The sequence below is a fragment of the Acanthisitta chloris genome, unplaced genomic scaffold (assembly GCF_000695815.1).
Source record: "Acanthisitta chloris isolate BGI_N310 unplaced genomic scaffold, ASM69581v1 scaffold43058, whole genome shotgun sequence".
Lineage (NCBI taxonomy): Eukaryota > Metazoa > Chordata > Aves > Passeriformes > Acanthisittidae > Acanthisitta > Acanthisitta chloris.
Genome location: NW_008688358.1, coordinates 5,624 through 24,012, shown reverse-complemented (window position 1 = coordinate 24,012; position 18,389 = coordinate 5,624). Strand labels below are relative to the sequence as shown.

The 18,389-nt window shown below is 38.0% G+C and overlaps 1 protein-coding gene across 1 annotated transcript in view; it reads right to left on the bottom strand.

Annotated features, from left to right (window-relative positions):
- RBM25 (RNA binding motif protein 25) overlaps positions 1 to 17,343 on the bottom strand; it is a 25,904-nt gene extending 8,561 nt beyond the window's left edge. The window contains exons 1-9 of the mRNA XM_009080969.1: positions 17,236 to 17,343; positions 13,659 to 13,708; positions 12,047 to 12,217; positions 11,678 to 11,735; positions 10,344 to 10,504; positions 7,380 to 7,562; positions 5,105 to 5,158; positions 4,762 to 4,845; positions 911 to 1,192 (exon numbers count right to left, since the gene is read on the bottom strand). Of these exons, the coding sequence (XP_009079217.1) occupies positions 911 to 1,192; positions 4,762 to 4,845; positions 5,105 to 5,158; positions 7,380 to 7,562; positions 10,344 to 10,504; positions 11,678 to 11,735; positions 12,047 to 12,217; positions 13,659 to 13,708; positions 17,236 to 17,341 (1,149 nt within the window). The 5' untranslated portion in view covers positions 17,342 to 17,343. The remainder of the gene's footprint in view (positions 1 to 910; positions 1,193 to 4,761; positions 4,846 to 5,104; positions 5,159 to 7,379; positions 7,563 to 10,343; positions 10,505 to 11,677; positions 11,736 to 12,046; positions 12,218 to 13,658; positions 13,709 to 17,235) is intronic.
- Positions 17,344 to 18,389: the final 1,046 nt, after the last annotated feature.

Here is an 18,389-nt window from a genome sequence, read left to right as displayed (position 1 = left end):
TGCTTTTTTCTCTGAAGGAAGGAAAAAACCCAGAGTTCAGTACAGAGCCCTCCTCTCCACTTGACCAAAAGATTTATAGCATCTTACAAGTTATTTTTCTTCTGCAATTGTACAAGATGATTAGCTGGTATAGCAATGGGCATAAATCAATGCTACTAAAGTATTCAAAACCCCATTTATCTAAAAGTAGTTGAGCACTAACCATTAGTTTCTACAGAAACTAAGCATGAGCACACAGCAATCTGCTATCAGACCATGTTAGTAGTTCTCCAAAAGTGACAGCTAAACCCACCACAAATAAAGGGTATCCTTAATAAATCCTTCATGATTAGGTGGCTTACAGACAATTTTAACACTACTGAGAAGATAACCTAAATGAGACAGCTATTTTTTCTATGGTGAAGAGGGAAAAAGCATCTTGAGCATGACATGATTAGTCACAGTTTAAGACCGAAAGAGTAATCTCCTTGAGACAAACTCACGAAACACATAAAACCCAAAACCAACCAATCAAAAAAAATCCCACAGAATCCAACCATAAAACTCCATCATGTAACAAAGGAAAAGGTTAAAACTACTTAAGCTAAAAAACACCACAGGCATAAGAGAACCTTAAGTAGGAATACAGCTAATAATTAGAAACAAGAGAGATCTGAAACAAAACCAATATGCTTAAGTCATGGTTGAGGGATTGTTTACTGCATGTTGTAGTCCTCATTCTTGTGCGGTGGAGGGAGTCAAGTATCCTCCCAATTTGTATAAATACTACACTTCCAAAATTTTGATTTACTGTCGTTACTCTGATCTCCCACACGGCCCATTCTCTTTTGAATGACAGCTGATCTGCTATGTACATTTAGCAAACAGCACTACAAGAACACTGAAATAAATAGCAGTTCGAGTACATTTACCTTGATCTGCTCCGATCCTTGTTGCGATCTGAACTCCTTTCGCGATCTCTGTCACGATCTCTGTCTCGTTCGCGGTCTCTGTCTCGGTCCTTAGTTCGGTCTCGATCCCTATCTCGCTCTCGTTCACGCTCCCGTTCTTTCTCCTTCTCTCGTTCACGCTCCCTCTCTCTTTCACGCTCCCTCCTTTCTCGTTCACGCTCCCGTTCCCTTTCTCTTTCTCTGCGTTCTTTTTCAATTTCCTGTCTTTCTTTCTCCTTTTTGCCTTTTTCCTCCTCCAGTTTCTAAAAACCAACAAGAGAACTTTCATAGTTAATTCTGCAGTTATAGGAACTGGACATTCCCGGCGCAACACACAAGGCTGGTAATGGAAATACCAAAACCGCCACTAATTTTAAAATATTAAATAGGGTTTGGTGGGTATTTTTTGGAACTCATAAGTATGAAATCAAAATGCAGCAATCACAAGACTAAGTTTCGTGCAAAAGCATAGATCTACACAGACCAGCAATCTCCAACCTTAGCAGAGTAGGGCTGGCCTTGTATTACAGCTGACTAAACTGCACATACACAGTGCACTGTCAGTCATGGTTCAGGTGGGCCTCAAATTCCATAGGCCCCATAAGCCACTTGGGTATAAGCAAAGTGAACTTCTAGTTGATAAAATTAACTCTGTTCAACTAGGAAAATATATTTCAGTGGAATGCTTACTGGGGCAGTGAGTTGTTTCCCAAAAGGTCTTAGCAGACCAAACTGTCTTACATGAAAACTTGGGTAAAGAAATATATCCACTTACACGTGGTGCATGTGGTTTAACAGTGAAGAGAACTGAAACCTTTCCCCTTTTCCCTCCCTAAAAAAAGTTCTAACTGTTCATTGGTAAGAACTGGACTCTGCAGAATGGAATCCTTAGCTTCCACCACTGCAAGATGGAGACAATTAAAAAAAGGTTGGAAATAGCTCTTTTGAAACACAAACTAAAGGTTACCTGCTACAGTTTTACTAAAAATTGTACAAAATTGCCACTTTTTTTTTCAATTAGAAATTTTTCTTATGACCAGAATTCCTATAAGACAATAGAAAATACATCAACAGAATGATAGATAAATCCATCCTTGGAAGCAATTGTTATGTGTTAACTTACAGATGCTGTGCTAGGACATGGACCGCCAACACTGGATTAACCTTGCCTATAAGCTATGTTTCTGGGAGGAAGAGCAAGTACACGGTTCACAAATATACCAAATAACAACCAAATATACCAAATTTCAACCTGACGGATGCCAGAATACCACTTTTTGAACAAATATTGAGCAGAATAAACAGGTTTATCCCCTTTGGCTCCACGTTTACCATCACTGAAATGAAATTAAAAACTGCAACAATGAAACAGCATTTTCTCTGTTTGTGGTTTTTTTTTCTTTTCTTTTAAACAAAGCATTTAAGACAACTTTAAAAAGCAATCTTACCTGATTAGTGTTCTTCTGCCACAGGCACAGGGACCAGAGAACCGACAAAGGATTACAGAAATAAAGCTAATTCACTAGTGATTAATGTATCCAGTGAAACTATGCTGCATTGATAGCACAATACAGGCAAACCAAAGTTGGATACATTGAAATCACAAAAGGAAAAAGGGACTAAAAATGGGAGGAATTGGTAGAAAACTGATGTGAAAAAAACCAAAACTTAGATTCTACAATATACACTGGGCTGAAAACTAATTTCTAAGGACTGTATTTTCCAGGAGCTTTACAGTGTTAAACCTCAGTATGGTCAGATGTTAAAGTAGGTTGTCAACTTTTAAAAATCCAACTTACCTCAAATTTCATATACTTTTAAAGAAAAGTTTATATACTGAAGTGGTTGATACTTACAGGTTATCATAGATGTTCCAATAGAAATTTCTTTGGTTGAACTCCTGCTTTTTTGCCACTCTCAAAAACTTTGCAGTGAGATTTCGCAAGAGTGGGTTTGTTTTTTTAAAAAATTTTAAAAAATATATTCACACGAGTGTAAATACATACACACAAGTCTTGGTATATTAAAATCCATTTTGTAAGTCCACTTTCTTAAAATCCAATTGTAAAAATAAACTGGCCTATTTTGTGAACAAAATCTGACCTCAATCAACTACTATAAGCCTAAATAAAAGGATCTGAAAGGGTAATGGGATGGGAACAGTATCAGATAAATTGAAGTAATGAACAGAAATGAACAGGTAGAAGAATTATAAATCTTACCTTGAGCTCTCTTCAGACTCGTCCGTGCTGTAAATGGACGCCCCCTGCAATGCTGACACCCTGACAGTCTGTCGTTATTGTTTTATAAACTCATACCAAAAACATGCAAAGGTTCACTGTGCTCACTAACCAGCTGCCAAGGATTCAACAGCCCCTTTGAAACATATCCAATATACACAATGACTACTTCCAGTTGATTTTTAATGTTAAGAAACCCAATCTAGCCCCCCAATAATACAGATCAAAGGCAGGAAAATGCCCAACAGCTTCTGAAACAATGAAGCATGGTTTTTGTTTGCTTTGTTTGTAATTTTTTTAAAAATTACTTGTTTGCATCTTAGTATCAGTGACAACTTGGGGCTCGGAATTGAACATAATTCTACTAAGTTTCACCACTGACCAGTTTCACGTTCAATTGCTGAGCTTCTCCAGATGAGTTCTTCTAGAATTTTTCCCCAGGTTTTTATTTCCAACAGCTTCAGTCAAGAGAAAAACTGAATATGTGTACATACAATAAAGTTTAGTCACCTGTGTTTATATTGATACAGTTGTGTGAAAACATGGTACCATCCCCAGTGACTGCATGTGGTAACGCTGAATGACACAGGCATACTTCACCCTCCAGCACCTTTGGCATTTTCTTTAATGTTGATTTGGGGGCATTTTGAAAGAAAAGAGTGCGCTCAAAAGAGGAGCCTGCTGATACTTCCCTAGGCCAAGGACCATTCCAGTCTTCTTGGGGAAAAATTAATACCAACTTTAAGCTAAACATTAAAATAAGAACATTACATGCATAGTTGTGCTTTACTATCCGCAAGTATAGTTTTCCAAAGCAGAAACATTCACAGATGCACTAGCATTAGTGGAAACTTCTGTAAGTGAGAACCCTGAAGTGGGACTTGATGTGCACAAACATTTCCAAGCCAGTTACCCCTTTGCATATTTTTCTGAGGGGGCATCCATAAGTATAATAAAAAACAGAAGCTCATACTTACATCCTATTCCATGTTACTTTCCAAGCTGTGAGTTTCATCTTGCATTAGTCACCATATGATCTCTATCATAATGGTGGGGGTCAATGAATAGATTAGCTTTATGGGAATTTACAGTTCTTCCATGCATCTAAAGTTTGGTAAGTCTGGTAACCACTGACCTATTTTTAATCTTCCCCCACTCTTAACTTAGAACTATCAAAATAAAAGACTTAAATTTAATTCAAGGTTCAACTCTTCATAAAATCTTGGATAATGTTACAAATCTACCTACAGAAACACACTCAAGTGTATGTCTTACACTGCAGCCCCGTTTAGCCTTTAGTAATAAATATATTGACTTAATGTATGTGTAAGCAACTTAAGCTGACTTTATTCATGTTAAAGTGAGACGACTGCAAAATACTCAGTAGCAATCAAAGTCTTAGCATAAAGATGTCAAGGGCCACTTTAACGTGGTAGTTGTCTTTTTTGACTTGTAACGAACTATATGTATATTAAACCTAATATAAACATCATTTTAAGTGATATTGCAATGTACTGCTAAATTTTATAATAGTGTTTTTTTGGATTTTGAAAAAGCCTAATTTGTATCAAGTGCAAAAACAAGAATACTACCTTATGTGTGTCTCTGAATTTACTGATCTCTCTTGATATCAGGTCTCTTTTGTCTTCCTCCATTTCTATAGCATTTATATCCTCCTAAAAAAACAAGGGGGACAGGAGTAAAAGCATTAAGAGCCATCTGTACAGATATAGGAGAACAAGAGAAAAGCTGAAGGTTAGAAGTTTTCAACCAGTCTCGCAAGAGATAAATAAAGTCCTTCTGCAGTACCAAACCTGACAGTCTGATGTTAATGAGTGAAAAAAAAAAATAAAAAAAAATCAGATGGACAAGAGTCACAAATCTGGCAACTAGCAGTAAACATAGTCATTGTCAAAGCCTACAATGTAAACGAACCTTGGTGATGAGTGGATAAGGTATCAGTGGGGCCACTGGAAATCTGCGGAAAATCTGCGGAAAAATCCACGGAGATTTTTTTTTTTAAAAATAGATTGCACACTACTCTGAAAAACAATGTTTTGTATGTTTGTACTACAAAGCAATATTGTATTGCTGTGATCTCATTTCTTTGATTCAACAAAATTACAGAAGAACCTCGCTAATTCTCCCTTCTCTGAGCTACTTAAAACACATAGTGATGTCTCATGTTAGTAAGACTTCACTGAATTACAAGTGTGCTACAGGATATTAGTACGCTATGGTAGCAGCATAAACAAGACTAAGCTACACTTGCCAAAATGAGCGATCAGTATATTTGTGGTGGGTATGTCTTGATCTCATTTACTCGCTAATTCGCAAAATTTGGTCGATTTCACCTGCTAACTTATAGTGCGAATTAGCGAGGTTCCCCCGTGCTTGAAATTGCAAACCAGATTCCACTCACTCTCAGTTCCCCACACACATTTGCAACTCCCCCACACCAGTCATGCCTTCACCCAGAAGAACTAACAGCCTCTGCTGCTAACACCAGCAGGAGTCTTTTTCACACCAAGCTCTTCAGGGGACAACAGCCCCTATGCTGGTGAGTTTCCATATCCCCTCACCACCCTCCCCATATATCTGCATCCATCTTCCCTTCCCACCCCCACCCTCAGTCTCTCTCTCTCTCTTCTCTCCATTACGGACAAGAGAGCAACAAGCTAGTACCATGTCTTCACTCCCACCTCTATCCACACAGGCCAAAGACGGCAACTTCCAAGTTTCTTTTCCTCCTTCCCAGAATGGGAAGGATGACTGGGTGCTATTTCAACCCACATGTGCTATGTATTTTTAAAGAGCTTATTTGGCTACTTCACTAGCTCAGATTGGTAAAATTCTACATAACACAGAGCTAACAGAATATCCCTCTGTCCCAGGGACATACTCAGCACCCAACTCTTCCACAACTGCAATGGTCTCTTACAATGTTTAACTACCTGGCATTATTCATGGCCATATATATATAAATATATATATATATATACACCCACAGGACAATACACATTGTAACAGTGCTTGTAACACAAAAATACAGCTGATAGCATTAGACAGTGACTCATTTGCAAATTCCCATCCAAGAAAACATCTTCTCCCAAACGGAGGGAGAGGAAAGAAAAACAAATTCTCAGCTCAGCACTTTTACACCTCAGGTCGGCCATAACTAACAATGTTGTGGGAAGATACACTTTCTCCCTGAGGGAGATGTTGCTTCTTGCACCACACTTAAACTCCATAAGCATTTCAAAGTGCGTTATTGCCTTGGAACAGGTACTTTGCAGAAGACTTAAGTGGGTAAAAATCTCGGTCAAACAATTTTCCAATCTCTTTCATATTAGGTGCAGAATGGCAGGTGTGAAAGCCCATTTTCCCATGGTTAGGAACTTTGCTGGAAAAGCTAAGTCTGAGTTTGCTTATTCTTGTTCCCCCTTCTCCAGTTTGTTTTAATCCATAAAAAGGTCATTCACAGAAGCAGGTCTAAACCAGAATCCTGCTTAACATGGTTTTTTTTTTGCATTGCACAAGATATGAAAGGCAGCTGACCAAACCCAGCCAAACTGAGATGTTTATAAAAGTGATTTTGTAAGGCAGGAAGATTACAATATGCCTTTCATCCCTGAAGGATCCCTTCAAGGTTTGTGAGGTATACACATATACAACTAATGAAGCGCTTCCGCATCTGTGTAGACAGCTGCAACCAGTTGGATCAAGGCACACTACAAGAATGCATACTATAAGCAGAGAGAATAATTTTGTCAAAATCTACCAAACTCCTGCCATTACGAGAGTGCCCTGGCATCTCTCACTGGAAATGGACGGAATGCAGGAACTCTTTACAGTTGTTTTTTAAGTTCTCATCTGAAAAACCCTACATGTACATACAGATTAAACTGCTCTAAATTCAGTATTTCCACCTTCAGAGGGATGAAAGGTCGGTTCGGTCCTGCCCAGATTCAAACCTGTTGTTCCAAGAAGTCTAGGTGCTTAGATGCCTAAACCATCCTGAAAGGATGGTATCTATAACTGACTAGCTTTCAGCTTAAAAAAAAAAGAAACTGCTGCTGACATCAATGCTTGTTGATTTGCTTTCTCATCAGAAGTTTAGGCTTAAAGTATTTGCACAAGGTTTGGCCATTATATAAAGGTGAGTTGAAGAAAAAAAAAAATCTGTTTTGTCCAAAATCAAAACACATACGTCCTCCTTCTTTTCCTTTTTCTTCTTCCTGGGGTGAGAGTCAGATTCCTGGGAGGGGGCATTGAGCTCGCTGGAATATTCTCGTATTAAGACTTCAATGGCCCCTTTAATTATCTGATCTCTTCTCTTCGTTTCCTCATCCAGTGCTTCATCATCGTCATTTGTTGTCTCTGGTCTGGTGTTCTAAAGAAAAATGTCAAAGTAATAGGAATCAACAAATGAAGAGTAACAGTAGTTTTATCAGAAGTTCACCTTTAATCATCACACTCATGCCCCTACAGTATTTACTATAAAAAAACCAAAACTTCAAACCAAAAAAGACAAACAGCCCCACACAAAAAAAACCAACCCACCACACAAAAACCAAACCACCTACAAATAGTTATCAATTGCATTATTTTAGTCAGGTCTTTTCACACTGGAAATACCATAGTTTACCACACAGTTTTACATGTGGAATGACTGCAGAGGGCAAGCATAGGATTGCATAATAAAATAGAACAGATAAATGGTGATTAAGGCAGTGGACAGGGAAAGAAGTGCACGCACGCTCCCAGAAAGGCAATCGCTGTAAGTCCAGCTCTTGGTCAAAAGTTTTGCCTTGTATGTTCCGGAACTTCCAGTCATTTCAACAGCAGTTCCTCAAAGCCTTCTATTTAAGTGCCATGCAATACAAATGCCTACCTATAACTTTCAAGTGGAAACTTACAATGAGAGAACTGTATTAAAGAAATGTCGTTAGGGAAAACATTCCTTGCACAGCAAACATTTTTTTATTATTGTTGATCAAGTACTTTGCAGTTCCTCATCTTTTTGCCCCTTTTCACCTAGTAGGGAGGAAAAGGAACACAAGGAAGTGCCTTTCACTAAACGATATATGAAAGGGTAGAACCATGGCCTGCATACTGAGCAAGGTAGCCCACCTTCTGATCCCCTGAACCTTTTAGAAAAATGGAATCTCACCTGAGAATCCAGCTGGGTATCCCGTCAAGCGATAGGTGGTGGGTGGAGTGAGGGGGAGGGAAGGGTCTGATGGAGCAGCAGCTAAGAATGAGGGGGAAGGGAGGATTCAGTTGGAGCTGAAGAAGCTGCCAGGCCAAGGAGGAGCAGGCTGAAAAGAGCTAGAAGGCAGTGACAGGGAGTGGAATTGAAGAGGTCCAGGGAGAAGAAGTGGTCAGGGAGAGGGAGCTAATTAGATAAATGTTTGCTTGGTGTGTCTCTATATGAAATTCCTTTGCAGTGTATATGTTTGATTTCTTAACTAAAAATAAAGAAAAAAGTTGCAACTTCTGGATCCAAGTGGCAGCAGCACACTAACGATGGTATGAAAGGAATTGCAAGCAGTTTGATTACAATATACTTCATCAATACTCCTCCGCAACTCACAGCCTTTCTTTGCACCACCACAAAAAAAAAAGCAAAAAACAAACAAACCCAACAAAAAACATGGAGCTAATCTCACTCAACAGTTTAACAGAATGGGCTCATATCCTTGTCTTCACCAAAGCCACAAACAGTACCCTTCACTTTATTACAATCAATCCCCAGGGACTGATTGTAACCCACAGGGGCTCACAGAAAACCAAATTCGTGAGAGATGTACAAGAACTCCACAGATACTTTAAGCTTGTTTATAACATCAGCTGTGAAGCACAGTATCACAGGTGATGCTAACATGGAACAAGGAAGTATGGAATGAAAGGGGCAGTCCAATCAAACCCTCACCTAGGCTAACAGCTAGCACAGTACTCCACTCAAAACCCATGAAGCGAGCACTTTGGCTTTACTAAGTGTTGCATTTAATCCCATACACTGGATATGCAGTCAAAGATATGTCAAGGACTTCAAGTCACCATTATGCCTCTAGCTCTGCTTAAGAAAAATGAAATAAAAGTCCTTGTGCTTCCACTGTAGTCTACATACATTTAAGAACCATTCCAAATTGAAATTTCAAAAATTTACCTGCTACAGTGGGATTGGTATTTTTACTTTCCTGAATAAGGGCCTCTTTTCACTTTCATTTTACAGAGAAAAATTGTTTTAAGTGCTACTTTATGGCATATGCACAACTTCAAAACAGTTAGAGACCAATCTCAACAATTTGACTCTGGTATGAAATTTTATCAAAGAAACAGACACAATTTGTAAGTCAAGTATCTTTGTATCTCACAAGAATTCAACATACTTAGTATCTGCAATTATCCAGAACAGATCCTTAGCTCTAGAAAGGCATGGTACAAAAGCAATATCCCCATCTACTAAATGTCTCAAAGCTGCCACTGCCTGATAACTGCATCTTGTACTGAATTTCCTTTTAATTGATTTGTTCTAGATCATCATCAGGAGAAGAGAACGAATCTTCAATTCTCCTCAAACAGCCAATTTACAGATTCTCAGAGTAACAACTACTTCTAGAGTTTATACACTTTCAACAGTTTCTAAACAAAAATGAAGCAATAGATTCATAAGGTATAGAATATATTACCACACTTTAGAATGAATTATAGAATTAATTCTAAAGATGCAGTTGTCTCTTACAAATAAGTTTGAACACTAGGGAATTAAGACCTTACACTTCTCTGCATTTCAGCATGTCTTCAGACTCATTAATGTGATTCTGGCAAAATCCTACAATGAATTAAGGACAGAGACAAGAATAGAAACTACGACATGCTCACAGTCTGATCTAGCCAGTATGTTACACTGACATTAATTCTAAAGATGCAGTTGTCTCTTACAAATAAGTTTGAACACTAGGGAATTAAGACCTTACACTTCTCTGCATTTCAGCATGTCTTCAGACTCATTAATGTGATTCTGGCAAAATCCTACAATGAATTAAGGACAGAGACAAGAATAGAAACTACGACATGCTCACAGTCTGATCTAGCCAGTATGTTACACTGACAGACTGCAAAAAAAAAAAAAAAAAAAAGGCAAGCAAATCACACATTATATACATACCCCATTAGATGCCTTTTTCTTTGCTTTCCATTCATCTAGCTGAGCCTTTGTCTTTGCATCAACTTTGACTAGCAGCTTCTTCTCTCCAATCTGGAGGTCATGAAGTAGTCTCAGTGCTCGCAGTGTGGAGTCTGGTTCCTTGTACTCACAAAATCCAAAGGCTGAAATGGGTGAGTGAAGTGAAAAGTAAAAACATTAAAGCTCTTCAGGTAATTTACTTTGTATAAAAAGTGTTTTGAATCAATAAACTTGGAACATAGGCACTTCTTCTTTAAAAACCAGGAGTACATATCATAAAAACCTCAGAAAGCTAATTCGCTGCATCAATCTTTGATGTAACTAACTGTCCAGTAAATAAGGTGGAAGCAATAGACACATTGTAGATGCCCAATCCCCAGAAACTTTCGAGGTCAGGCCGGGCAGGGCTCTAAGCAACCTGATCTAGTTGAAGATGTTCCTGCTCATAGAAGGGGGGTTGGACTAGATGAACTTTAAAAGGTCACTTTCAACTCAAACTATTCTATGATTACATGTGTTCATAAAGCTTTCGACATATCGGTCTTAACTAAGAAATTCAGTCCATATAAAGTATCTCAGGTGAATTTGCAATTGTCTAAAGACCAAGGACATCAAACAACAGCTCACTGTTAACCTAGAGGGAAGGGTATTTCACACTAGGTTCTTCACAACAGTTACAGAATGTTCTAAATGAGAAAACATTTTATGAGAGCAAAATAAACAGTGTGTGATATATACAAAAAAGCTGAAAAAACTGAATTACATCTGTAAAAAAAAAATCTAGGAAGACATGAAAATACTAACAAATAAAAATTGTAACCAAAATTGTTTCCTGAATCCACTGGAGAAAGACCACAAGGAAAAAAAAAATCAGTTCAGTTTTAAAATGGGGAAAGAAGATAAATTTTCATCAGGAAAACATCCTTAAAAGAGGTCAATATTATTCAAGTAGTACTGGAAGTGACTAGTAACAATGTTGCAACAGCAGCCCCTTTGCAAGCTAAATCCAAACTGGCAAACCTTTCTCAGGAATGGTCCATGAACTCCTCACTCAGTCTCAGAACAGCAAGGTGAGCAAAATTAGGCTCCCAAGACATTTTCCCATTTAACCTTTTCTAATTTTATTGTTTATTCATTCTGTCTCAATTCCAAAAAATACTAGCCCTTTACTAGGAAGTATTTAGCAGTTATCTATTATATACAGTACCTTAAAATATAAAATTATTAATAGCAGCAATGTGTCAGGATATTAAAAACCCTGCCAGGTAATAAAAACAAGAGTCCGTCTAGAGATTTTGAGAAGTATGAACAGTTACCTTGAAGTTTTCCAGATGCCCCTTGCACTCTCTTCCAACTCAAAACCAAGCCACATTTCTGCATTAAAGATAAATAATATTAATTGTTAATTTTTGTTCAAAACATTGCAAACACTTAACCACTTTTTGCAAAAGATGACAAAATTAAAATTGGTAAACACTACTAAAATAAAAGATGTCTATATTCAATAGACATCCAAAGCACAAAAAAGCTGAACTCTTCGGTTACTGAATTTCAACTCAACTGTAATAGACTGCTATTCCAGTGAGTGAGAGCAGCTCTGCTTTTAGTTTCAATACACTGCTTGTGGGTCTTTACTTCATTCATCAGCCAGGGATGAAACTTAACAAGCAGCCCACTGTACTTACTGCTAGAAGCTGCCGTATGAGCATGTCTGAGGCCTTCTCAGAAATGTTGCCTACAAAAACAGTAGTGGTGGGACCACAATTTTCATCATTTTCTTTGTTCTTTAAGCCAGGATGGTCTTTTCTGACTCCCAAATGTTTTCCAACCATAGACACCGTCGTAGGAACTAATACCTAGAAAGAGAAGGAGAGGCTGTAAATGAAAGCACTGGGCTGGTTTGGCTTTTTATCTAAATACATGGCACGAAAGACTTGGGGATGCACATTTATTTCAAAATTCAACTTTCATACGAACCTTAGTTGGGCATATGGAGTAAGACACCAATAAGCAGTTCAGGCTTTAACACTTTATACAACACAAAGAAAGACAGCCATTTTCTGGCAAAGCCAGAAAACAAAAGGTATACCTGAACACAGCTACGGGAAGGTCTCAAGCTGAGTGTACAGTAATGTTAGGTATTGTTTCTTCCACAAATAATTAATTTGCAACATTTTTGCCACTGGAACTTGAATTACCTTACCTAACAGTGCAAAAAGCAAGCTGCAAACAAAAAAAGTAACTCTGGCTCAAAGACTTCAATGGGCACATGACTGGTCTTAAAGCTTTCACACAGTGAATAAACACTACTGCTTTACTGAATCAATACAAAACGCAAAGCCTCTTCAGGCTAAGGAGCAAACATCTGTAAAATAACCATACAGAAACAGGCATGATCATCTGTTCCATTTTGCTGCACTTCTCTCCTTCCACCTAAGATTTAATAGTACATATGCACTGAGTCTCTTGTCTCAAAACACTCTTCTTGAAGTGTCACTTAATAAAAATTAAATAAATCACAAACTGAATAATGCATTTGTTCCAGTATCTTTGTCTTAAATACATCGATCACCACAAACATATCCTCCTGTAGATGATACAAGCTACCAAGAAATTCAGTGTTTTGGGGAGATTTCACTTATGCAAAATCACAGAAATGGTGATTCATCTTGAAGCCAATAAGTGACCTTTATATTTTAAAGAGTGCTTTTGTCCACTCCAAAATAATAAACTTCCCTTCCAACTAGAAATTATTAAGACAGACAAAAAAACCTTTCATCTGTTCTTCCACAGATGGATATTAGATGCAACTATTTCTTTCCCTGCAACATGGAGAAAGAAAGCTTATCTGTAAGCTTGTCACAGCACATGTTCCTGGGCATCTCAGCAGTGCTGCATGATAGCCTTGTAAGTCTGGATGAGGTGATGCCTCCAGAGTACTATATTAGGGCAACAAACTCAAGAGTGAGAGGCCTGGAATCTAAGTGATCTAACTGTATTGCACAGGAACAGCACACATGATCCAAAGGCGTAGCCTAAACCATTGTATTTGAAGTACATCTTGCAAGAACAATAATCACATCACCGTTGCAGCTAACAGCTCCAGACATTACTTCAAACCATGTCTGGGCCAGAAATTTGCATAACATTTGCATTACACTTGCATTTAAAATGAAACATTTACTTTCATAGTACGAATTCTAATGAAATAGAGCAAAACAAAAATACTGTTGACACCTACTAAATTTTACTCTCCGTTTTATTTTGCTATAATCCCATCCCCACTGTAACACTTACCGTTGGAGCAGGAGCCATAATGCCCATTGGTACAGGAATCATAGGGGTCCCTGAGAAAGACAAGACACTAACATCAGTCTGTCCTGTTGAGATAACTGATAAATACAAATGAACTGACCACGGACATAATTTCCAAACTAGACAGCAATTCTGGTCAAATAAGAATTTCACAGTACTGATTACCTGTAATTCCTTAAACATTCAAAAAAAGCCTAAGTGCACTAACATACCATGGGTGTTCTGGTACTTTATCATATTATCATTTCAACTTTGTTTGTCACAAACAAATCTATTTTCAGAGAACATTTAAACCACAATATTGTTCTAGCAGACAGCAGTGTGATGAATGAGGCAGGGAATTCCATAAATAGACAGCAACAGCAGCTGATGTCCTACAGATTATAATCTCATTCCCATTTTACACAACTGTCATAGCACAATTGCTTCTGCATACAGCTTAGGGATGAGGTCCTCTAGAGATTGTCACCAGGCTTCATGCTACTATTTATGACACAGCTTAATAAAGGCAGCATAGAAAACCTCAGTCGAGGTGCTCCCTACCTGCTGAATACTTGACTTGGCAGTCTCTAACACTTAATTTAAAGCAGTATTTAATCAGATGAAACCATGTGATCCTCTCTTTCACACTACCAAATTCACTGGCAGCTTCAAGCACTATCATGCAAGCCAACATTTGATCATAAGAAACACTGTTTATTTTTCCATGCCAGCTGCTAGAGGACATTAAATATAAGAAGTGAATGGATTTCATCAAAACTACCAGTTGGCCAGCAAAGACATTGGGACACAAGAACAATTAAGTCAACTTCATCCTGTTCACAGAAATAGCCTGTAGGGATTCCACATCTTTTTTCATTCTATAAAATGCTTTCATTGTTTTTCCCTCTTGATCCTTCCCATTTTGACCCTTCCCTTCTCCATCTCTCTTACGTCTGTGTTCATAAAATACTAACCAAACTTCTTCAACCTACCATTCCTGGACTTGTTTTTCCCACTTTCTCTAGTGTTTAGTCCTGAAACATTTCTCCTCAGACACCCTCTGCAGCTTTCTCCTCATCCACTGTTTTTGCTTTATTTATGTTATTTTTTTAATTTATGTTCTCCAGCTGGTTGTGCAGCCCTGAAACTATTACAACTATAATTATCATGATGGATTTTAAAGCTACACCTCAGTAAAGATATTTGTGTTATCACTGACAATTCCATAAAACTATCAGCCCAATGCTCAGCGGAAGCCAAAAAACCCAGTGAAACACTGGGCATCATTTAGCTGCTATGCAAAAGCCTAGTGCACCTACACCTCTGACTACTGCCTACAGACCTGGTCTCTGTAACACAAGCACAGCACCAAGACTTAGCTGGTGAGGCAGCTGTTTCACTAGGAAAGACTGTACAGTCTGAGATTCAAGTGTGGAGGTCTGCAAGGCATGGACATAGCTGACGTGTAAAAAGCCAAAAAACACAGCTCGCCCAACTCCCACATCAGAACTGGGGCAGGAAGGGGACACTAAGTAGGTGATGAGTTTAAAGACAAACATAAGAGAGTAGCACTTTACACAGTGGTTAGTGAACTTCTCAAATTTGGTACAAGAGGCAACATTGGAGATGGACAGTACCAGCAGGGTAAAAAAAAATAAATCAAAACATTCATGAATGACAGGGCCAGAAAAAGATAAAGGAAATATGAAAGATCATACTCCAAGATCCTTAACACTACATTAGTATGAGGGAACAGGCTTAGAAAGCAGATACGTGTACATGCCCACCCTAAATACCACTTTGTAGTCCCACTGCTCAGACCAGCCTACAGGGACTGCAGGTCTGACCCACTACAGCATTTCTGACATACAAACTGGTGTTTTTCACATCTTAATGGTATCTGAGAATCTTCAGAGATCACAAGAGTTATCAGAATCACCTCCTTATCAAATCTTTCACGCTAAGACGTGGAAACACTAGAACTTCATGTTCTTAACAACCATATTTTTAAGCAAAACAAAACATCTTTCCTAAATTCCATCTTCCACAAGCAAACTACTCCAGCTGAAACTTTCCAAAAAATTATAAGCTAAAGTATCTAGGACATGAAATTTGGCCAAACAGCTAGCTAAAGATAATACTATAAGCCACTAAAATTGTGATCTTACATATGGAACATATTCAGATCAGACTTCCATGAAGTCTCTGTGGCATTTCCAACTCTACTGACGCAACTATACTAAGAAATAAGATTCATATCCTCTACATGTCAAAATATGTTGTCTGCACAGGTAAGCAAATCATGTTTCTAGTGTGCAGAGAAAATTTAATTCTCACCTAATACCAGGCTTCTCCACTCTAAATACTGTTCAGATTACTAGTACTAAAACGAGATCACTTATATAAAGTCAAACACAGCAAGAGAAGAAAAAGATCTTTGTCACATATGTTAAGAAGCAAATGTTCAGAGCAGAAAATTGCATCAGGTATTTTAAAATATTCTTCAGATAGTCATCTTTTACAGTGTCTGGTGTTTTACACACTCCGGTACATAAATGGCAGCTAGTAAAGATAAGAGGTACGATTTTAAAATTTAACCTGAAATTTTTGATGGCAGGATGCTACCTAATGAAGAACTCTGCTTTTAGCAGAAAATAGATAACATCTCATGGATCTCAGGAAAAAAAATTTAGAAAAATTTTTGCAAATAAAGATTAGCCTGATAAATGGATGTGCAGAAATCATTTCACAGTTCAGCCACGTGGTTTCTGAATTACTTTACTGTCTACAAAACATGTGTGCACAACACAGCTTAAGACAGGAGTTATTCTCTGCAGCCCTTGTGATGAATTTTAAAGGGGTAATTCTCTGATGTATTTCTCTTGCCTACCTGCTCTGTGGGAGTTCCAGTCATTGTTATCTGTATTGGCAATGTACAGAAAGGAAGTGGTTCCAGACCAACAAAAGTCTCAAAGCAAAAAGCAGAGGCTGATCTTACAGATGAACAAAAGGCAGGAATAATTACGAGAGGATTAGAAGGAATGAAGAACATAACAGTAAGTTTGCAAGATGTATGAAGTACATAACAAACAGAATAAATGAAAAGTGGGACATAAAAAAAAAGTAGAGGAAAAGCAATGCAACAATTTGGACCTTCTCTGAAAGTTACTCCTGTATTTTCACTTTACACATACTCAGCATAGCCAAGTTTCCAAAGGCTATTGCAATGGCTTATGTGAAAGGAATTTAAGATCAGTCGACTGTCCAAACAGTGGCTCTTGAAACACCTAGCGCTAACAAAAATCACTGCTCTGCTACAATCTTGAGAAAAGGTCCAAGACAAAGTGCAGTTGGATTTATAACGGTTCATTTCAGGTCAAAAGTAAACAGCTTTTGGTAGACTAAAAGGACGTTGCTCTCATGACATGATCTGTGGGTAAGCTAGAACTCTGACTGCAATGTGCATGAATGTGAGTTATTAAGAGCCAGCAACTTTTGTAAATAACTTTATTTACAGAAGGGAATAAATAAAGGCAAAATGATTTCTGTAACACTTCCATACACTAACATAACTTACCAGGAGGTACAGGTGGAGGAAAGCCAGGAAACTGTGGAGGTGGGATCCCAGGGGGAAGAGTTGGGATTCCCATAGGAGGGCGATTCAAATGAGGTGGAAAAGACATTCTTGCAGTCACAACCTGTTAAAAGGACAGCAAAGGAAACATATTCCAGTCAGTTCTCAAACATGAATTACAAAAGCAGTGCAAGACATAAGGGTCCAAATTTATTTTAAATCTTTATATGGACATTCCACTACAAACTAAAACTAGTTGTTAACTCTTCCCCACCCCACACAGCTACTCATTGTTACAAATGTAGTAAACTCTTTTTTCACAATGAAAAGCAACACTTCTAGGGAAGTGTTTCAGAATGAAGTAAAAACTAAAACAGTATCCTACTTCTCACACCAACAAACAGCATTTAGCAGTTTGTATAGTCTCTTTAAAATAAAACCATCTTTGCAGAATTTGAAAACAAAATTAATCTTGTAATATATTTTCAGGAAAGGAAGTAGTTCTGTTGTACAAGAAATGATCACACACAGTACAACTGTAGAACAAGATGACAGAAAGAACTGGGACATTCCAATACTCAGCATTAGCAGGAATTGCATTTAAGATGACATTGAGGAGATGTCCAAATTCCAGCACAGAGATAGTTACAAGCTTGGAAGAAGGTTCTGTGATCTATTTTTAACTTTCCAGTCCAAACATCTTCTAGAATTCAACTTGGACATTAGCCCATGAGCTGAGAGTCAACATGCAACCATGGAGAGTAAAGATCGTTTCAACATAATTTGCTATTCAGATAGTTATTACTATGAGCATATTACTGACCCTGAAACAGACACGACCCAATCATAAAAATCTCAAGATCACCCTTAACACAACGAAGGGGGTATGCCCTCTTGTTTCCAATAGTATTTCAGCAATCTTATGCAGTCAAGTCTTCAAAAAAGTTTAGCCCTCAGTTCTAAAAATAAACAAAAAAACAAACCCAATTTGGTCACCAAAATTACCACTGCATTATATGCAGTGAGGAACCACTAGAGGAAGCACTTCCTCTAGTTCCTCAAAACACTGGATCATGTGGATACGCATCACAAAGACACAGTATCACAAGAAACAAGAATTTCTCACTGAAGTGTACAGACTGCCTTACAAACCACAG